This window comes from Rhipicephalus microplus, chromosome 9 (genome assembly GCF_043290135.1).
Source record: "Rhipicephalus microplus isolate Deutch F79 chromosome 9, USDA_Rmic, whole genome shotgun sequence".
Classification (NCBI taxonomy): domain Eukaryota; kingdom Metazoa; phylum Arthropoda; class Arachnida; order Ixodida; family Ixodidae; genus Rhipicephalus; species Rhipicephalus microplus.
In genome coordinates, this window is record NC_134708.1 from 17,081,823 (window position 1) to 17,100,918 (window position 19,096).

A 19,096-nucleotide genomic window follows, 5' to 3' on the forward strand; every position below is an offset into this window, starting at 1 on the left:
AACTATCAATTCTCTCACCTCAACTTAGGAATAGAAATAAGCATAACTCAGTTATGTTACAACTGTCGTAACTGTTGTAAGAAACGTGGAGAAGCCATACTCATGAAGTACCAATAGGTACATTAGCAGCATATCACACAACACTTTTGTCCACCATAGGTGTATTATTGAGTATAGCATATTGCAGAACTGGGATATTGTTTTGTTGTTGCTTTAGGGTTATAAATTCAAGTATTTTGAAATTTCATAGTTGTTATACGATATCTTTTTCGAAACTTCACGTGCATTTAAGCCCTATCGGGGGCAGAAGTGGACTTAAGTGTTTTGGAGCAGCTCAGGGAACAGGAATAATGCTGTTTTGGAGCAGCTTTGGCGCAGTAAAACGGGAGTTTTGGAGAATTTTCAGACCGAAAGGTGCTTTGGAACAAAATAAGTTAGTTTTGAAACAACTTTCTAGGGTCAAACATCATCGTCAATTGGAATTATTTACGATAAAAAGAATTCAAATGGTTTTAACTAAACATTCACTACTAATGAGCTGACCAGGCTTACCAGCCACAAATGTGTGTGCGCGCATTCTCATCATTAAACATCACAGCTGACAAAAATAACTTGGAGAAAACGAGGGATAAGCATCCTGGAGGAAACTAGGGATAAGCTATGTTTATCTCTCGTTTTCGTGAACACTAGATAATTGCGGCGCACTTTGCTTGGCAGAGTTATTCCCACGACAACTAAACAAGCCACTCTGCTCATCTGTACTCGCTGCTTGGTCTGGAGTGAAGTGGGGAAGAGAAATTCACACGGTGCAGCGAGCCGCCTGACGAGGATGGCATAGGCAGCACACGCGCCGCGCTGCCTGCAACTAACCAGAAGATGATAAAGTCTATGCATCCACTCCGTGTTACAATGAAACTGTCAGTTGTCGCTTAGTATCAAATCGCAGTAGAGAAGTGCACATATGTATTACGGAAGACCGATAGTGTCCGTTCTGTAGCTATCTCAGTCACTGCGTAACTGGACCCTGTAATAGTTTCAAAATGCTCCTTGGCGCCGCCACTGCGCGCTATAAAACGATTGTGTGACTGCCAGCCCAGTATCTTTTCACACTTCGGCAAAAAGGAAGGACTTTCTGGTGGGTACTTAGGGCAACAACTGCTGTGGTACTGTATTTGTTCATTCGTGATGATGGCGCACATCAGGAGACGCACATTTGTACTTGTAAACGCGCACTGCCATTAAGTGCATGATCATGCTGCATTCCCAGCTGGCCCAAAATATCAGGGTTTCACTGAATTGCAAGATAATTGACAGTTACTTATGTTGGTGCCACCACTTTTACGGGGAAACTATGGCGTTAACAGCAATGAGACGAGCGCTAGCAAGCTCCATGAATGAACCGAATTACAATGGGATCACAATCAAACATGTGATCGCGCTACACTGGATACGTATGCGGCCACGTCCTCTGTGTAGCCAACGCTCAGTGTTGCTCGGTTGATGATAATACAGTAGACTCTCATTAAATGGGACCCGAAGGGACCGGGAAAATGTATTCCATTTAACAGGAGTTCTGTTTAATCAGAGGTGACGTGGGCAGCAGAGTTCGAGTATGAAACCAATCATAGCAGAGGCAGTTGTTCCATTTAAGCCAAAGTTCCGTTTAATGATTGATTTGATTGATTCGTGGAGTTTAACGTCCCAAAACTACCATATGATTAGGAGAGATGCCATAGTGGAGGGCTCCGGAAATTTCAACCACCTGGGGTTCTCTAACGTGCACCCAAATCTGAGTACACGGGCCTACAACGTTTCCGCCTTCATCGGAAATGCATCCGCCACAGCCGGGATTTGATCCTGCGACCTGCGGGTCAGCAGCCGAGTACCTTAGCCACTATACCACCGTGGCGGGGCAAAAGAGTCCGTTTAACAGATTTCCATTTGCTGAGTCTACTGTAATTGGCTCGATTTAGTGGTTTACGCTTTCAATCGACAATTATTATGGAAATTGCCATTTATGCACAGCCTCGCGCAGCAGATCAGATTGGTGTAGTTAGCGCAGCACTTCCACCCCTGCACTATTGAGTTACTATTTAAGGTGACTACATCAGCGCAAACGAGGATGGACCCCAAAAAATAGGAGAAACAAGCTCTAGCACTTGTTTGACCTTGTCTGACTAAGGTTGGCTTTCACAGCTTGTTCTACGTTGAAAAAAATTATCTCACAAGAAAAAAAAAACTCTCTGGGCTCTTGAACATTCAAGACGGGAACTGCCAAAGCTAAAGTTCCCGTTCAAGCCAAATGTGAATTATCATGTCATGGGTTTGCCTTGAAGCTCCGCGCACTTCTCTTAATGAGACTTACCACCGAGTTCGTCAAAAGCCACATTGGATTCTGCAGGTGGAACAACTTCACTGCTTTTTGATGCTGCAGTCTCTGGACTGCTTGCTGGCTTCACAGATGGCTCCACTGCACATAATAGCACACGTGATTACTGCTCACTCACTGCACTTCCAATGCCAAGTGGAATGGTGCACGAAACTAGGTTCCCGAGAAGACAGTTAAACGTTTTATCAAATGACGCGGATATAGCCCAACAATTTGAAACAAACATGCTGTGTAAGGCAAAAAAAAGTAATGGGGAAAATGTGCAGCTTGATCCCCTACATCAAAGCTGTCCACTTCATTTAACGCTTTCAGACATGCAGCTACCTAGAATTTGGAGTAGAGATGGATAACACTGCCACACAGGATCAGTAGAAAACGCGGGGTACCACGCTATGGTTTTCTTAGCTACTGACGTAAAGGCATCAATGGCAACCACTGTTGATGCGAGGTGGCTATTTCTCTCCCGGGACGAGTGACCACAATGCGGGGCCGCACCAACCCTGTACCACATTGTCTGGGAGTGCACACTAGACAACACAAACACCACGAGTGAGCGACTCGGCCCTCGACGACCAGGGCCAGGCTCGTCCAGAGAACAGGACAAATGGCAAAAGCCAGCGGAGCCCTTGAATAAGGGCCCCAACCATCGGCAAGGCCACTTTGGGGTAAGCCACAGGAACTTTGCTTGTATCTACTATCCCATGTATTCTGAAAACAACTTACTCCCCCCCTCCCCTGTACATCAATAAAGTTTGTAATCATCATCAACCTGTGACAACAATCGCATAACACAATAATATTTCTGACACATTGTAGAGACGCCAAAGTGTCATGAAATGTTCTCGACATGTCACTGCCATTGTATCAGCTTCTGCAATTCTGGCATATTCTGTGAATTATATCTAAACACGGATGGCCTAAAACTCTAATAACAAGCTATGTCTTCTTCCAAAAAGTCCAGGTGCCACCTTGGACTGATTTGGTGTGCAAAGCAAACTAAAGAGCTGCGAAAGTATCATGCTGCCGTCGTTAACTGTACGCAGCTAGAGCCCCGTAGCACTTTCTTGAGGTTATTATGGATGAAACAAAATAACAAGCATGCGAGAAAATACCTGCGGGTGAGCTCTCCTGTGAAGCTGCCTTTTTGGCGGCATCACTGGGTTTTGAATCTTCAGCCTGCTTCTTCTCAGTCTTGCCACCCTTGCCCTTGGCTTTCGTTGCAGTGTCTTCGGACTTGGTAGCATCCTCTGAAAGAATGAAAAAAAAAAAATGCATTAATTGTGGTAGGCTTGTGTTTATAGTAAATTTTAGGTTCAAAGTGAATTCAAAGCTAATAGTTGTTCGGTCCAATAACTTCCAATCGAATTCAAACAGCATATATCACATACAATAAAGGATGGCCTCGCATAAAGCATATATCACATATGTAATAAAGCAGACCTCACACATTTATCTGATAAGGGAAAAAAAGCACTGCAAGAACTCCCCCCCCTACCAACCCTTAGAGGAACCATGCGCCCACTTATGTATGCTACGACGAGAGCCGAGTAAGCGACGTGCAGTGCCCAACTAGCCAGGGATGATTGGTTCCAAGTGGCGGTACTTCGCTGCAGCGGAATGACCTGTGCTCAGTGCGAACGTGGTTTAATTAATTCACGAGTGCGCAGCGGGCATCGCTTAACACGCAGAAAGACCTAACTTGTCATCAGAGGCGTTGTTGGCACTTCTTGAATGAAAACACAGGTACCGAAAAAAAAAAAAAAAACAGCCTGCAAGTTTTTTTCATGTCAAGTACGTATACAACAAACTACTGATATAAAGACCGCTTACCGTGCCACTTTCGAAGTTCGTTACTAACAGATTCTACTGCACAGAAAAATTCGCTACATGTGAGTTTTATACAGGCTGTTTTAAGAAATGTGTCCAGTATTGCTCAAAAATTACAGAAAGCGTTGCATGAAACGAAGCATGTAGATTGGCGGTAGATAACGGGCATTGAGGGCATTTTCGAAGTGGATGGTAGGTGCCCTGTTTGCTGCGTCGGTTTCGGTTTCGCCATCTGAATTAGCCAGATTTCATCGCTCCGCGATGGTTACCAGTGGTCGCCTTTCACAAATTTGAAAGTGGCTATGAATTATTTGCGTGTAGGACTTGTATTCACCCATTTAACTAAACTGCCTATTCCCACTCGTTAAAAAGCTAATTATATTGATGACTGTAATTACAGCTGTAATTAAGTGGGTGCACATCTTCAGATGCTCTCTACCACAGTAAAGGTTATGCCATAGGTAAAAGGCAGACATCTCCTTTCTGTAACATTTAATTAACATTGGACACATTTTCGTAAACACCCTGTATATTGCGGGCATGAGTGTAGTTGACGTGCAGGCTTACATCCCTCATAAAAGCCTTGCAACAAGGAAAATTACAAAATTTGCAGATGATAGGAAAATGTTTGCTGCAGATGATAGGAAAATGATAAATTTCCATATATGGCAGTGGTGATTGATAACCGTTGCCAAGAGCCACCAATCTCTACTTTGCTAGGCGAGTTCCTTGAGCATTCTTTTTTTCTTTTTGTTTCTTTTGCAAAATTCGAAATTAGGCAGTTTTCATTGCGAAAGCTGCGCAGAAAGTGTGTTACTCTTAACCCACAAATAACATGCTGCGTGTTATAGCCAGACAAATGTAGAAACAGTGGCACATTCTTACTCTTAGAAGACTCCTTTTTGGTCGGGCTCTTCACGGGCTCCGGCTCGGTGGGAGGAGACTTGGCCTTCTTCTTGTTCCTCTGATCCTTGGGATGCTCCTAGATGTGGAACAAGAGAACGGTACTGTTCAACTGTCCACTGTAGCCACCAATCACAGCTTTTCCTCCCACCACGTCAACACAGATAGAAAAAATGACATGGAGAAGTAGATGGAAGCTTGCGAGTAACAAAGAAGAAAACAAACAGGGATTGTGTGCTCGAGCCGATGTTTCGACAAGTGGACTCGTCTTCAAGGCTAGCCTTGAACAACACAGATTTTTTTTTTTATAAGCGAAGCAAACGAAATTTAATATTCGATTTGACACAGAGGGTTGCCGAAATTGCAGCCAATCGAAAAGGGATGCTGAAGTGAAGCACTAAATTTGTATGAACTGATAAATTATTCTTTCAAAATACTATTTTCACTAATTTTACATTTGTGGCTTTATTACTGAAAGACAAAAGACAAGGCAAATGATGCCCTGTTCGAATTTCAGCCAAAACTCTTAAGCCAGTACATCTATGTAATGTCATAAAATTAAAATCATTTTTTTTCTTCGCATTTCGCCCACATTGATTGTACGAGTGTTCCCAAACTTAACATGTTAAACAGTTGGCTCTCTTAGAACACGGCATAATATGTTTTTGCAAGTAAGGAATTATTTAGACCTTAACAGATGCATGCGGAATATACAACATCACAATGGGTCGGTGCAGCAGCCCTAAAGGCTCGTTCACACTGAAGGCAGGGCGGCCGAAGCGGCAGCACGAAAAGCAGAAAAAACCTCCTCTCCAGGCGGCGAAAGCGGGAGAAAAACCAGGCGGCGAGGGCAATCGCTCTCTGAGCAATTTTTTAGCCGCCTGCCGAGGCCCGCTGCTTTGCCGCAGCCAATGAGAATGGCACGCAGCGGAGGCGCGCAGGTGGCGCGGGTGTACGTTTGGGAGAAGCATTGCCACAACATACAGACACGTGCGCAAAAGCCCAAGATGCCCGCCTCTTCTGCCGCGTGGCCAGCCGAAAGAGGCATGCAGTCTGAAAAGATTCACGCGCTCACTACATAAAAAAGCCCGCTTGGCCACTTTGCTGCGCCGCCTTCGGTGTGAATGATTCTTAAGGCAGTGTCGCCACCCTTTTTTTTCTTTGTAGCTTTTGTGGCTCACTAAATGCCTTCTTTCAGCAAGAGTTGTGTTTTCAATAGTGTTGAAGGACAGTTTACTGCTAATGCTAGACAATTTTGTAATCCCTTCAGCGTTCCTTTAAAAAGGAAAGATGGGAATATGCAAGAGAAAACCACAACAGCCACGTTTAAAAGGAAACCACGAGAAAGACTGCAAAAGAAATCAGGTCATCATAAGACAAGGTGTTCAGAAACTGCAGATAATAGACTCAGTGCCAGGGTATGCAACATGAAGGAAAGAACATACAAATAAACAAGCGCAAATCATAAACATCTAAGCCCATGCACATACAAAAGAAAGTGGTTTCAGAACTAAGACAAACCCGTGCAAGGGTCATGTAAAAGCGCATATCACATAATGCAGCACGCAGGTTTGTCTAAAAAACTGTTTTGATGACAGATAAAACTGTCACTTGCCTTGTTTACAAGGTCTTGACAAAGTGTCAACTGTGAAAAGAAAGCGCAACCTATTAAGAAACTTAGCACACACACGCTGCGAATGCATATAGGCATGTATGACAGAATGTGTTCAAATGGACGTTATTTGAAGAGAGCCTATCATGCTCTGTAATATTAATACTAGGGATGTGCGAACATTCAAATGTTGACTATTTTTTAATAGTGTTTGCTATTCAATATGATTCGCATTGGAATTTTACATTCGGGCTCCACGAAGTCATACGGCCAACGTCCCATTGACAATAGCCCCTTCATAATTTCAATATGCTTCAAGCCGTCAGAACCTCATATGGCAGCAAAGCTGCCTTTCAGACTCTGCTACGGTTGCAAATTTTAAACATGGACAAGCAGCATTTATTACGTCTCTTGATGTATGGAAGGCTCTTTTTTTATTGCAGCTAGATTGATTACTAGCCATTAAGTGTAGTCGGACACACTCACGTCATCGGGGTCATTTTCAAAATATCCCACTCATAGGACGAAGGGGCTAGTTGGTTGTACATGGTTTACTCTCTCGACGCGCTGAATTGCGCACGAAAAAAAAAATTACACACAGTGCCATCCATGTGTCATTTTTTTCGTATGCAATTCACCGCGTCGAGAGTGTCAACCCACTCATGGGGCCTGTCGTGTGGTACATTTAGCTTAATTTCTCCTTTCTCCGTAAGTAGGGCATTGCTGTTGATAATATTGCCGTATTGAACATTGTCACACATTAAGCTTTCACTTTGACATAAATTGTTGTTTGCCTTTAGAAAGAATACTGGCCCAAATTTCAAACATTTTCGTACTGTCACTCTGTACAAGAACACTGGTGTCAATAAACCTAAATGAAGTATTGTGGTGCCTAGGAATGCATTGAACACACTTTAATACAGCTACCGAAAAATAACACTTTCGTTTTAAGTAATGAGGGGGCAGTTTCTTAGTGATGTATCACAGCGCAACGTCAAATATGCGCACTAAACATTCAACCCACCTAAATCATGCTGGGTGAACATGAGCGCTGCTATTTCAATATAAGTAGCATTCTGAATTGCCCCACTGAGAAAACAATGAAGTCTACATACGCGTTTGCCATGCCTATCGAATCCTTTGATATTCTGAATACAAATGTGACTACCAAGCTGGCAACCTTGATATTCTGGAGATTCGTGCTGTCGCTTTGCTATGTCAACGAATGTGGTAGCCGACAACGATGGCGTTCGCAGCACGTTGACCTTCTTCACGCGCGAAAAACGTGGCATACGTTCCCAACATGCCATAACCACGTTTGCTGACTAGCAAATTCATATTTCCCGTGGATCATTGGTGGCTATGAAAAAAAAACTTTTTTTTTTGGGAAGGGGGGGGGGGGAGTGAGGTTCTGTCACCTCGTCGATGGGTATTCGCTGTGGTCAGCAGACCGATATGAGCGCCTGACGTTGTTACTTCACGTTAAACTATTACTAGTATATAACTTACACCCTTGTTTAGGGTTAGGGTCTGCATGCTTGGTTTGATTGATGATGCAGAGTGCAGGTCGCCAATGTGGCCATTATTTCTCGCTGAAATTAGCCCACGCGAGATAATCTTGAGGCTGGTTGGGCAATTTGGTACAGCGTGGTGCAATTTCAGCGAATTCCATGGTTTAGGCATAGCTCAGTGCAACAATGGGGAATTGTACCACATCCGCGCAATTGGCGACGCTGTTGCACCCCTGTAGTGTACATAATAAAGAGGAGCCTCTGTGAAAAATTTGACGCTCGAAATACGATTGGTGAATCGTGAAAAGCTCAGGAAAATGGTCGCTTTTTATATGAAACATAAAAAGAACTGTGCCACCGCCACATCCCGGTAGCGACAAATGACAAGGGTCCAACATAGAATGCAGAACTTTTCAGTACAGCCTCAGAAGTAAACGGATGTTATAACATTTCACATTTTGCGCGTTCAGACTCCCACCAAATAAGAGCCATAAGGTGCAAGTACCGTCTTCCCAAGTGCTGACATTTCCTGTGCCTTGCGGCCTTAGCAATATTCTTTAGTGAAAAGTAAACCCTCATGACAACAAAGAAGCATCAGGACTGTAAATTTACTTCGTAACTTTTCGATGCTCAAAGTAACAGTAGACATAAAAATCGGCCCTAACAATGGGACAATATAGCTCGTGCAAAAATTTTACAAGAATGCATCACACTAGGCTCTAAAATCCACTATAAACTACGCGATCCTCACCCGTCTTCATGGGGCATACCAAAGTGAATTAGAGTGGGACATAAGCAAGAGAAACTGCAACAGAACTTGGCGCTGGATGATCATAATTGCCAGAACTTATTAACCTGCTTTTATAACCAAACATTTAATGTCCCAACCAATGGCTTCGAACTGTCATTCAATACGTATTTTGCATTTCATGCTACCTTCAGAGTTTCGAACCCAGCACAAACCAAATATTTCTTCGTTACAGTCAATATACTGACAGCTCTCGCATTTCCAGTTTCACTATAGAGAGAATACCTAAATGCCACTGAAATAAAGTGTGGACAACCAGACTTCCCATTTAGTTTGCTATAACCAATAACTCGCTATATCCATATTGATAACTAAACGTTGACCAATAATTCACTACATCAATGTTCACTATACTGAGGTTAAAAACTACTAACTCATAATCAGTTTAGCCAATGAGAAATTTTGCTGCAAAAGTCTGTGAAAACTTCACAAGCAATGCGTGCCCGTCTTTTACGGAAGCACGACTCACCTCAGGATCAGCTGCTGCGACTGCATCAGCAGTGACAGGCTCCGCTGGTATATCGGCAGCCGGCTCGGGCTTCTTAGTCTCAGCCTCCTTGGCCTGCTTCTTGCGCTTTGCTGCGGGGCTCTTGGATTCTTCAGCTGCAAACATAGCCCGCGCAATGCATCAATCAGAAATGATAGTGCTACACCGTGTACGACAAATTTACATCGAAAGAACAGAAGAAAAACAGTTAAAACTTGTAAACTGAAGACGAGCAACAATGTCAGTGAAGTTTATTAAATTCAGGAGATTTATGAGTTAATATTACGCTATGATTGTGGGCCATGCCGTAGTGAGGGACTTTGAGACTAACTCTGACCAGCTGGGGCTCTCTAACGATAACCTAACTATAAGCATATAAATGGGAGCCATTGTATTTCACCCCACTGAAGTGAAGGCCGACATGGCTGGGAACTAAACATGCAACCCAATTAACCCCACAATGCGTTAGTCGCTAGACCACCACAGCAGGTGAACGGCTGGGATAGACAGGGCACACCCAATCCAACTACACGAGGTTTTTCCCAGCGGTATGTAACGACAGCGTAATGCTCTGAAAGCTGAAAGTTCTGCAGTGGGAACACGCTGTGGCATTACTGGTGGTATGGCTAATACTTGTCAACGATCAGCAAATCTTAACTAATGAGAAATGTCTGTCCCATTAGTCTTTTTCATCCTTAACCACGTCTTTTCCGTTATAAAAACCTGCATCTTTAGGCTAATATATAAGAGTGCAAAGTTCAGTTTAATTACTTCTGCATTCATTAATTCCTAAATGAGACACACTGCTACGCCTGGTGTTTAAGTTGTAAATTGGGTTTATTGTGAAACCAACCAACCAAGCAAGAAATCAAGTGTTTTCTTACATGAGAGTTTTTTCCCCTTGACAGGTTTGGGAAACTGCCAGTTAAGTCAGAAACAGAGGGCCCTTAATAGTGCAACCGAAAGTTCTATATCCCGTTCTGCTCATAATTACTGTGCTTGCATTATGTGTACAAAACAGACTGACTGGAGTATAACTTACTGGCCGATTCTTTGGCCTTGTCAGCCGAGACTGTGCTCTTCTCGGTCTTCTCAGTCTTTTCCTCCTCTTTGCGGCGTATCTTCTTCTCCTTCTTGCTCAGCTTCTGCACCCATCCGTCTGTTTCAAAAGAGAAGCTTGCATCAGTGACAAATGGCAGTGACTCTATCCTCGTATAACCATTGACAAAAACTTTAATATTCTTCACTAAAAGAAGAAACAGCAGTTTAAAAATATTCCCGACCGTTACTAACAATGCTGCCACCTAGTGCTTCTATGAAAGAGCCTCGAGAAAGCAAACCTACTTCCTCGAAAGAGAGTCACACAAAGTTCCAGATGACGATTACGAGCCATTACAAGACGTGAAATTCATGAACACGGCGTGTTGCTGGAACCAATGTTTCGGCAAAAAGAACTTGTCTTGAAGGCTACTACTGCAGTTTTGAAGGCTGCAACTTCACGCTAATGTCCCCTCAAAAGGATACTGAACAAATTTTGACACCAACCAAATTGAAAGACTGGGTCCTGAAATCGATAGAGACAACCTTCATTTCAGGTAGGAACTACAGGCAGATAATGAATTGAATGCGGTTTTCACAAACTGCCACGTCTATTGGCTGTGCCGTGAACTACAGGAGGTGGCATTTTGCAATGTCACAAACACCTGAAACGGGCATGCCAACAATGCTAGCCGTTGACTGCGCCTCTCGGCTCACTCATCTCCCGCTACGGTTCCCAGAACAGGTATGAACAGCACCAGCAGCTAAGAATGCTCCCGGCTGAAGTAAAGCATTTGCACTTTTATGGAAGAAAGAGAGTGGGATGAAAGAAGAGGTGGAGAAAGGGAAGAGGAGGACAGGAACCCGTGCACCGTCGCAAATTGTGACGTCATAGCCCACGCTCGCGTGCAGCCACTGTGCGCCGACAAATTATGAAAAATTCAGCCATCTGTTAAAAAATGCGAGAAGTGAGCTCCGTTAATCGGAACAGTCGCATCTTCCGAGTGGAATTTCGCAGTTTCGTCAGTTTTGTCCAATTTTTGTTCAGTGTCCTTTTAAACATGTTTTCACAACAGCCAGAGTGACAAGAGCAGAGATGTGAGCCTACTTTTCTTTCTCGGCTTTAAAATTGAAAGGTATTACCTTGTGGCACTGTCTGTGGAGTGTCCGAATTAACTGGGTTGTGGCCAAACCTGACAATTAACAAGAGTTTCTTGACCACTGAACAATGCATACGCTTAGTGAGATGAAGCAAGTCCAAATAATACTATTTCCTGAATTAACAAGGCAGTGTTCACTAGCTTTTGCGGTACAGAACTCAGGGACTGAAACGAGACAATTTAGGGCCACGTAACGTGCCTACTTTTGCTTCTACTGTCTTGAGTTTGGGTCAGTCACATGAGTATAACTTTGATTCTAATACCTGTGTCACACGGGCGCGCAAAAAGTCTTTTAAGTAAGCGGTCTTTTACGAAGTTGAAAGACTTTTAACAAAGAGGTGTTTGCGGCGCAGACACACGGCAGCAACGATCTCCTTTTAGTGTTTTCGTTCGAAGACGCTAGCGAAAGCGTGGCGCTAGCAGTTAAAAGAGAAGCAATGAAAATTAAACAATGTATCACGATGTACAAATTAAAGACTTGTTGCACTGCTCGTTTCTTCATATAAATTTAAGAATAAGAGATGAAGAAACACCAATGTGAAAGTTTTTTGCACTAGATAAGGAAGCATTCCCATAACTAGCGACGTGCACAAGTCCGTCTGGCACCACTGTGCTTTTATTTACCGTATTTGTTTTTCGCTGCTCTCGACTGCTCTCGACACGTTATGGGCGACCGTACGCGAGAAAAAGCGAGAATCGCAAGCCTCACGGCCTGCCTTCTCGCTCTGGAAAGCGAGGCAGACGCTGCAAAAGCCGCCAAGGAGAGGATAAAGCAGCGCAAGACCGAGCGTCACCACGTGATATTGCCGACGCGTTGTAGCTGTTTACGAGAGTAGAAAAGAAAATAACCATTAAAAGAGTTCATTACACCTTTTGCAGGATATGAAATTTGTTTTTACAAAGAGTTTTGGTAACGAAAAAATAAGCATTCGCTCTTTTTTCCCCACCACTCGAAAATTGCTGGCGCCCACAGGTTTCGAGGCTACTCATTCGGAGCCGTAAAAGAGATCGACGAACGCTGTTTACGAAAAAGACCGCTTCTGAAAAGGAGTTCGCTCTGTGCCGTGTGTCTGCTGTCAGGAACTCCTTTTCGGAAAAAGACCGCTTGCTTAAAAGACTTCTAAGTGCCCGTGTGACAGGGGTATAATGCATACATCAGAGTCAACATTACCTTTCGAAACAAGATTCATTGTGACAGGACATGTTTATCTCGAACAATTGCGCATACTACTCATTATACTACAAAATTTGGCATCATGTTTGAATCCGTGAGTACTGTACATGGGTGTATGTACATCTTTTATTGGGACTTGGTGCCACAAGTGTTACATTCACCGGAAAATGTACAAGTGACGAATGTACGCGTCGAGTTTCATTGTGCCTGCAACGTACCTCCAGCATCTTCAGCAGGCTGTGATGCAGGTGCGGGCTCCTCTGGAGCTTTTGAGGCAGCTTCTTTCTTTCCCTTGGCACTGACTTGCCGCTTCTCCTGGGCCTGGGCGGGCTTTTTTGGCTGAGCAGCCTATAGAGATTGCAAGAACATCAATGTTCTCGGGGCATGAAATGGCACCCGAGCTTGGAAGCCTGAGCTATCCTCGCTGCTGGTCCCTATATCCCTAAAGAAGAGCAAAGCTTGCAAGCCAGTTGAAGTTATCCACATCCAAGTTTTTAACTTGAATATATATTCTTCAATTCTGAAGATTCCACCTCTCGTATTTTTTCAGATCATTATGCTAGAGTGCTACTGTCACGAGCGACAAAAGACTATGCTCGATGCATGTCTTGCGCCATCATGCGAAGACTACGAAACAGATCGGCGCCAAGCTCGCGCAGCTTCGAGGAATAAAGAAAAGGGTCTGGCAATCCCTCTCTGGTCTCCAATATGTATGGACCTCTTTCTTACGTTGCCTCAAAACCCACATATATCCAACGGCCACAACTGCATGTCACAGTTACACATTTGCCTTCTTCGAAAAACGTTTTCTTCATAGAAGATGCCTCTTGCTGACATTTAAGGGCATAGGACATATACCACACACTTGACATTTTTTTAAATGAGGATTCAAAGCTCAATCTTTTGGCACGCATCAAAAATAAAGGTAGGTCTTGAACATTTTTTTTTTTTCAGTTTTTAAATAGGGACACCTGCCGCACCTTGCTATGTATTCTTTACTGAAAACTAATTGAACGAGTGTGATGCCTTACAATGCAAGCATATTCTTGCAAAAAGCTTTGGAAACAACCTTAAAGATGGTGCAGGTACCAAATTGACGTTTACTTTCATGCCTCCTCTTCTAGTTGATGTTTCTTCGCTCCTGTTATCAATGCCCTATACAATACCCTTTAGTTTGCTATTTTTTATTTCTGCATTGCACATATGGCAACACTTCGAAGTTGGCATCTGACAAAGGAGTGGAGAACATTGATAACAACCACACCTGACCCGTCTGCCAGGGGATGTAAGGGGTGTACATTTGGATGCTTTTATGTAGCAGAAACTCAAAATTGTGAATAGTTGCCCACTAACTTGTATCTGCGAGTCCATGATTTTATAAGCGGGTCTCTACAAAGAGCGCCTTCAGCCACATGAGCGAGCCTCCTGCTGCATACAGCTGAGTAATGTTAGGCTGTTAATTTTTGTGGCAGCATTGTCTACAGATGTGTTTTCTTAAGGGTCTTCAAAAGAATTTCTGTGACCATTAGAGCTTTTTAGAATGCTCACAAACATTGCGTGCCCATTACAGGCTGTCTTGTACGTTTAGCACTAGGAGTCTTCAACACAAGAGCACACTTTGTTCCAAGGCAGTGCACTCAGAATCCCTGTGTAACAGCAATTAAAGACGGGGAGACTTTCAGGACCTTATCTAAAACTCTGGCTGGGGAACATTCCGTCTTTGCTGTCCCATGAGGTATCATGTCATATCAGATATTCAAGGAACCCTTGTTTGATGCTGTGTTTAAGTAATCGTGTTTAATCCATGTTTAAGTAATAGAGCTAACGTGAGCCAACAGATTAGTGTCATACCTTCGCATCAGTTTTCTCAGCCTTCTGTTTTGCAGGAGCAGCGGGCACCTTCTCTACCTTGGGCTTGGCTTGGCTAACGACTTTCGGGGATGCAGTTGGTGCATGGCCATTGGCTTGGGCTTTGCTCTAGAAATGAGAACCCGCTACAATTGTGAATGTAAATTGAAACAGGATACACATGCAGCAAATGATAAATTCTGTTAAAGAAAGTGCATGTGTGCTTGCAGCACAAGCCATTTTTAGATACACAACAAATGCAGCAATAAGAGGAGCTATTCATCGCATGTCAGGCAAAGACTTCCTCGGTATGGACTAGATGCAGCACTAACAGAGAATGGTGATTAAAAAACTTATCGTTAAAAATTACATTCTGAGATTTTATGTGTCAGAATAACTTGAGTACACAGGCTCTTTTGCATGTCACCCTTGTTGAAACGTACTTGTTGCAATCAGAAACTGAACTTGTGCCCTTGTGCTGATCGAAGCAATGCCACAACAGCTACGCTACTGCGACACGTGACAATGCTTCCAAGCGCCAAATGTCTTTGCTCTTCATCGTGGCACTGCAAGCAATTAAGTGGAGTTCAGCATGGCATCTTCGTCACACCATTCTACTTTTTGCTGCATCAAAATATCGGAGACCCAACTCTCAGACATTGTCATACGTGAAAATGCAAGCTGAACATTGTGCACCACCCATCCTTTATTCTAATCTACTTCGAAATGGCTTCGGTAGAACGTGGCAGAAGCTTAAAACCAAATGCAGCTTCGCCCGCAAGAGATGTTCCAATGTCATCCACTTTCCACAAAGTCTGTCACCTTGAAGCCTCAAGTGGCAAAGCCCTGTCTGATCGCGGGGAAGTTAGTCTAAGCGCGTGTCAGCGTGTTTTTCGAAACCTTAAAAACCGCAAAGGAAGCGAAACGAAGCGCACCATCACGATAAAAACACGCAAACGTCCAGCGTCGGCGGCCAAGTGGTCCGAGCCTGGCATCTAATCTCGCACGCTGCTGCGGTCGGTCGGTGGCCGCAGCAAGAGGCACGCGCGCGCATGTGCCAGATGTGGGGCCGAGATACGAAACGAATCTTCAACACTGCTCGTCTTCCCTGCCTCTGCCTTTCTCAGCACCGGCGACGGAATCGGGTTTGGTCGAACGCGCGCCATAGGCGATCGACGGCAGATGCACTAACTTCCTGCGCTTTCGAATTTGATAAAATTTTAGTTGTTAAACAGCGCCGCTTGTCCTGGGTCCCTTTTCTGCGTCGTCTTCGCTCAGGGTTTTATTTATTAGGTGCGCATATATTACAGCTCGCCCATCTTCTCACCTCACCGCTAAAAAAGAAACCAGCAAAACCAAGCAGGGCAACGGTGACGTGGAGCTGAGCATACATACGCTGCAGCAACCCTAAAAATAATCAGAATTTCTCCTGTTTTTTCCTTTCTTTTTGAAGTTTTTTTTTTTTAAGAGTGTAGGAGAGATGACCAATGGCTCACAAATGTTCGCATCGCGTGCTTCAAGCGGGATTCGAACTCTAGACAGCTGACGTGCACCGGCCGGCCCCTAGCATTTGCGGAGTTGCTATATATCCTGACGAATGACCATTGGACGAAATTGACACAGCTGCGGCATACAGGAAACGTGGACACACGAGCAACGCGGCGAATTGCAATCGTATCACGCATGCAGTCACTTTATCATTTTTTTTTTTTTAGATACGAACAGGCCCGACGCCTAAGATGGTTCGTGCGCGAAAGTGCAAAGCCGTCCACACACACACACACAAAAAAAAAAGAACGAAAAGGTTTTCCCCTCGAAAACGCGGTGTGAAAGCCACGCGGTTCGGGTACGGTTTCGATAGATGCGCTCGGAAAACGAAACACGGCGGCGATTACGCGACAAGGCATTGGTTGTTCAGCTGACATTCAGGGCACTGAAAACCCGGCAGCACCGGAAAATCCGCGATTCGCACGGTGATCCGGTTTTCGAAGCTCGCATATGGCAGGACGCTCTCGAGAAGAGGGGGGGGGGAACGGGCGACATGTACGCGAGAGAACTCGTTTTCACCGCTTGATCGCTAAGCGCAATGCATGTTGACCCCCCCGAGGGCGCAGGCACTTTTGGGACAGGTTGGCACCTCACCACAGCTGCGGAACACACCGAAGACCACGCCAATTATTTGCACGACCACGGTGGGCCCCGCTCGAGGAAAGTGAACGGCGTTTACTACCTTCTGGGACTCCTTGGCCTTTCGCTTCTTCTTTTTGTCGCTCTCGTCGTCGATGCTCCCGAAGCTGGGAGGCTGGCAGGGCGACTTGAAACCGAAGGCGAAAACCAGCAGGGCGCACAGTATGACGCCGACGATGGGGAATGCGTAGTGTGGGTTCACGACCGTTCCTAGCGGTAGCTCCATGCTGAGACACCTTCAGTCCTGCGTACACGACCGGCGAAGACCCGCATACACGCTCCTAGCGCGGCTCCGACGGCTCCTCCAACGTCAGCAGCGACCATCGGCCACGAAGCCAACGCAGCGACGTCGGCGCCCCCTCAGAGCGACTCAAGCCGGTCCGCGCGTGCGAAAAGTATTCATTCTCGCTCGATACGAAAAGAGAGCGCTGGCTGCCGGTCATTTACGTTGGTGGTCAAATACGTTGGAAACGGGTTTTTCTCTGCGGAATCAATCTTTGCGAAATTCCGAATGTTGCACGTATAAAAATATATGAACGTGTGCATTGCGTAAGCACTCATTACAAATGTGCTGCGTGAGTAGGACTTATTCTACATTACTTAAATGAAACTGAACTCCAACGTTTATAGAACCTGTTCAGTTGATAAACTCATGACCTCCGCCATACAGTGAAAGCGACGCAAAAATTACTTGTTGTACAGATGGCGCTACTGCAGCCAACAGGCTCCTCGTAGCAGGCGACGAAGCGCGAGCGAAAGTAGCGCGTACTGCTGCTATCCGCGCAAATATTTAATTGCTTGAAAACGGAACGGCGAGATCAATTAGTCGTTATCGTAAGGTAATTGTGAAGGTTTATTACATTAGCAGGAGTGCCTGAAAGCGCGTTATGTGATGCTCTATGTTCCCGGTGATCGGCGGATGGTGTGGCTCTCATCAAGTTCATAGCTACAGGCATTAGTGTTGTGCATTCTCTAAGCGACCAGCTGTGACGAATGTTTTTTTTTTTTCAGCTAATGGGAAATACTCCAAAGGTTCAGTCAGGTTCTGTGAAAATACGTAATAGAAGAATTTCGTTGGAGCCGCAGAAATCGTTCAATGGGATCTGCTCACATCTTTCGCATTACCCATTACAGCTTGTGTTAAAGGCTGAAAATACGACTAGAAAACATCGCTTAGCATTGTCAGACAGATGAAATTGTCACACAGTTTTATGAATGTTGTCGAACTCTTCCTTACAAAAAATGATCGGCTCGGTTTGTTGTCTAGAAGTCATTTATTTGAAAAGTATCTGAGCGCTCCTTCTCAGGAAAAAAAATATTTGCCTCAAAGAAATCCTCATGATACAAACGTTTAATCACAAGCCTGTAACCACAGCGCGGTACAAGAAAAAAAAGCTAAATTATTCGAAATGAAACTGCAGGTTCCTTACGAATTCCCCAGAACTACTCGAAGGCGAAAGCGACACCTCTGACCGAATGACGACGTCACAATAATGCGATGAATTTTCGCAATATGTGACCTCATGACGATGCCATCGCACGATTATTTCGTCGACTTCGTGCTGATGGCGACTTTTCTCAATTAACGAAGCATCACTTTCACTTTAGAAACTTTCAAAGAACTTATCGCACCAAAACTTTTCCTACAGCCGAGTCATTCGAACAGCCTTGTGCCAGTGAAACCTGATTCCGGGTATAATCATCTTTGGTAGCCACCCTAGCTTCGGTCCACGCTCTTGTTGTGATTTTATCGGCATCACGTTAGAGGGAACATCGGGAAGCAGAGATACCTCAGATTAAGGAGCCTTCATGTGCGCGCGTCTCCGTGAGACGCACGCACTGTGAGACGCGCGCACATGAAGGCTCCCTACCTCAGATACGCTCCACTCCCCTCCTCCACATTTTCACAGAAGGGGAAAAAACGCCGCCATTGATGGGCTGCGCGCGAGAGTACTGATTCTAAAGGCACAGCCTCGGCAGTGCATTTTCGGGGGTCAACGCCAGTTCGCACAGCCCAGAAAGTACGTTTTCACAGGAGGGGAAAAAGCGCGCGGTCCATCGTGGCGGCGCTTTTTCCCGAAACGGGCAGTATACGAAGCAGTCAATGCGGACAGGTGGCCGAACGGCTCATATTTCCCGCAAATGAGACAGT

General features: G+C 44.7%; 1 protein-coding gene across 2 annotated transcripts in view; it reads right to left on the reverse strand.

Moving 5' to 3' along the window:
• LOC119163528 (uncharacterized) overlaps window positions 1–17,294 on the reverse strand; it is a 19,966-nt gene extending 2,672 nt beyond the window's left edge. The window contains exons 1-9 of one of the 2 annotated variants that reach the window (XM_037415537.2): window positions 16,988–17,294; window positions 14,761–14,886; window positions 13,128–13,257; window positions 10,580–10,696; window positions 9,520–9,653; window positions 6,735–6,764; window positions 5,102–5,198; window positions 3,502–3,636; window positions 2,366–2,470 (exon numbers count right to left, since the gene is read on the reverse strand). In XM_037415537.2, the coding sequence (XP_037271434.2) occupies window positions 2,366–2,470; window positions 3,502–3,636; window positions 5,102–5,198; window positions 6,735–6,764; window positions 9,520–9,653; window positions 10,580–10,696; window positions 13,128–13,257; window positions 14,761–14,886; window positions 16,988–17,170 (1,057 nt within the window). In that variant the 5' untranslated portion in view covers window positions 17,171–17,294. The remainder of the gene's footprint in view (window positions 1–2,365; window positions 2,471–3,501; window positions 3,637–5,101; window positions 5,199–6,734; window positions 6,765–9,519; window positions 9,654–10,579; window positions 10,697–13,127; window positions 13,258–14,760; window positions 14,887–16,987) is intronic. The other variant, XM_037415538.2, reaches the window with a different exon arrangement.
• Window positions 17,295–19,096: the final 1,802 nt, after the last annotated feature.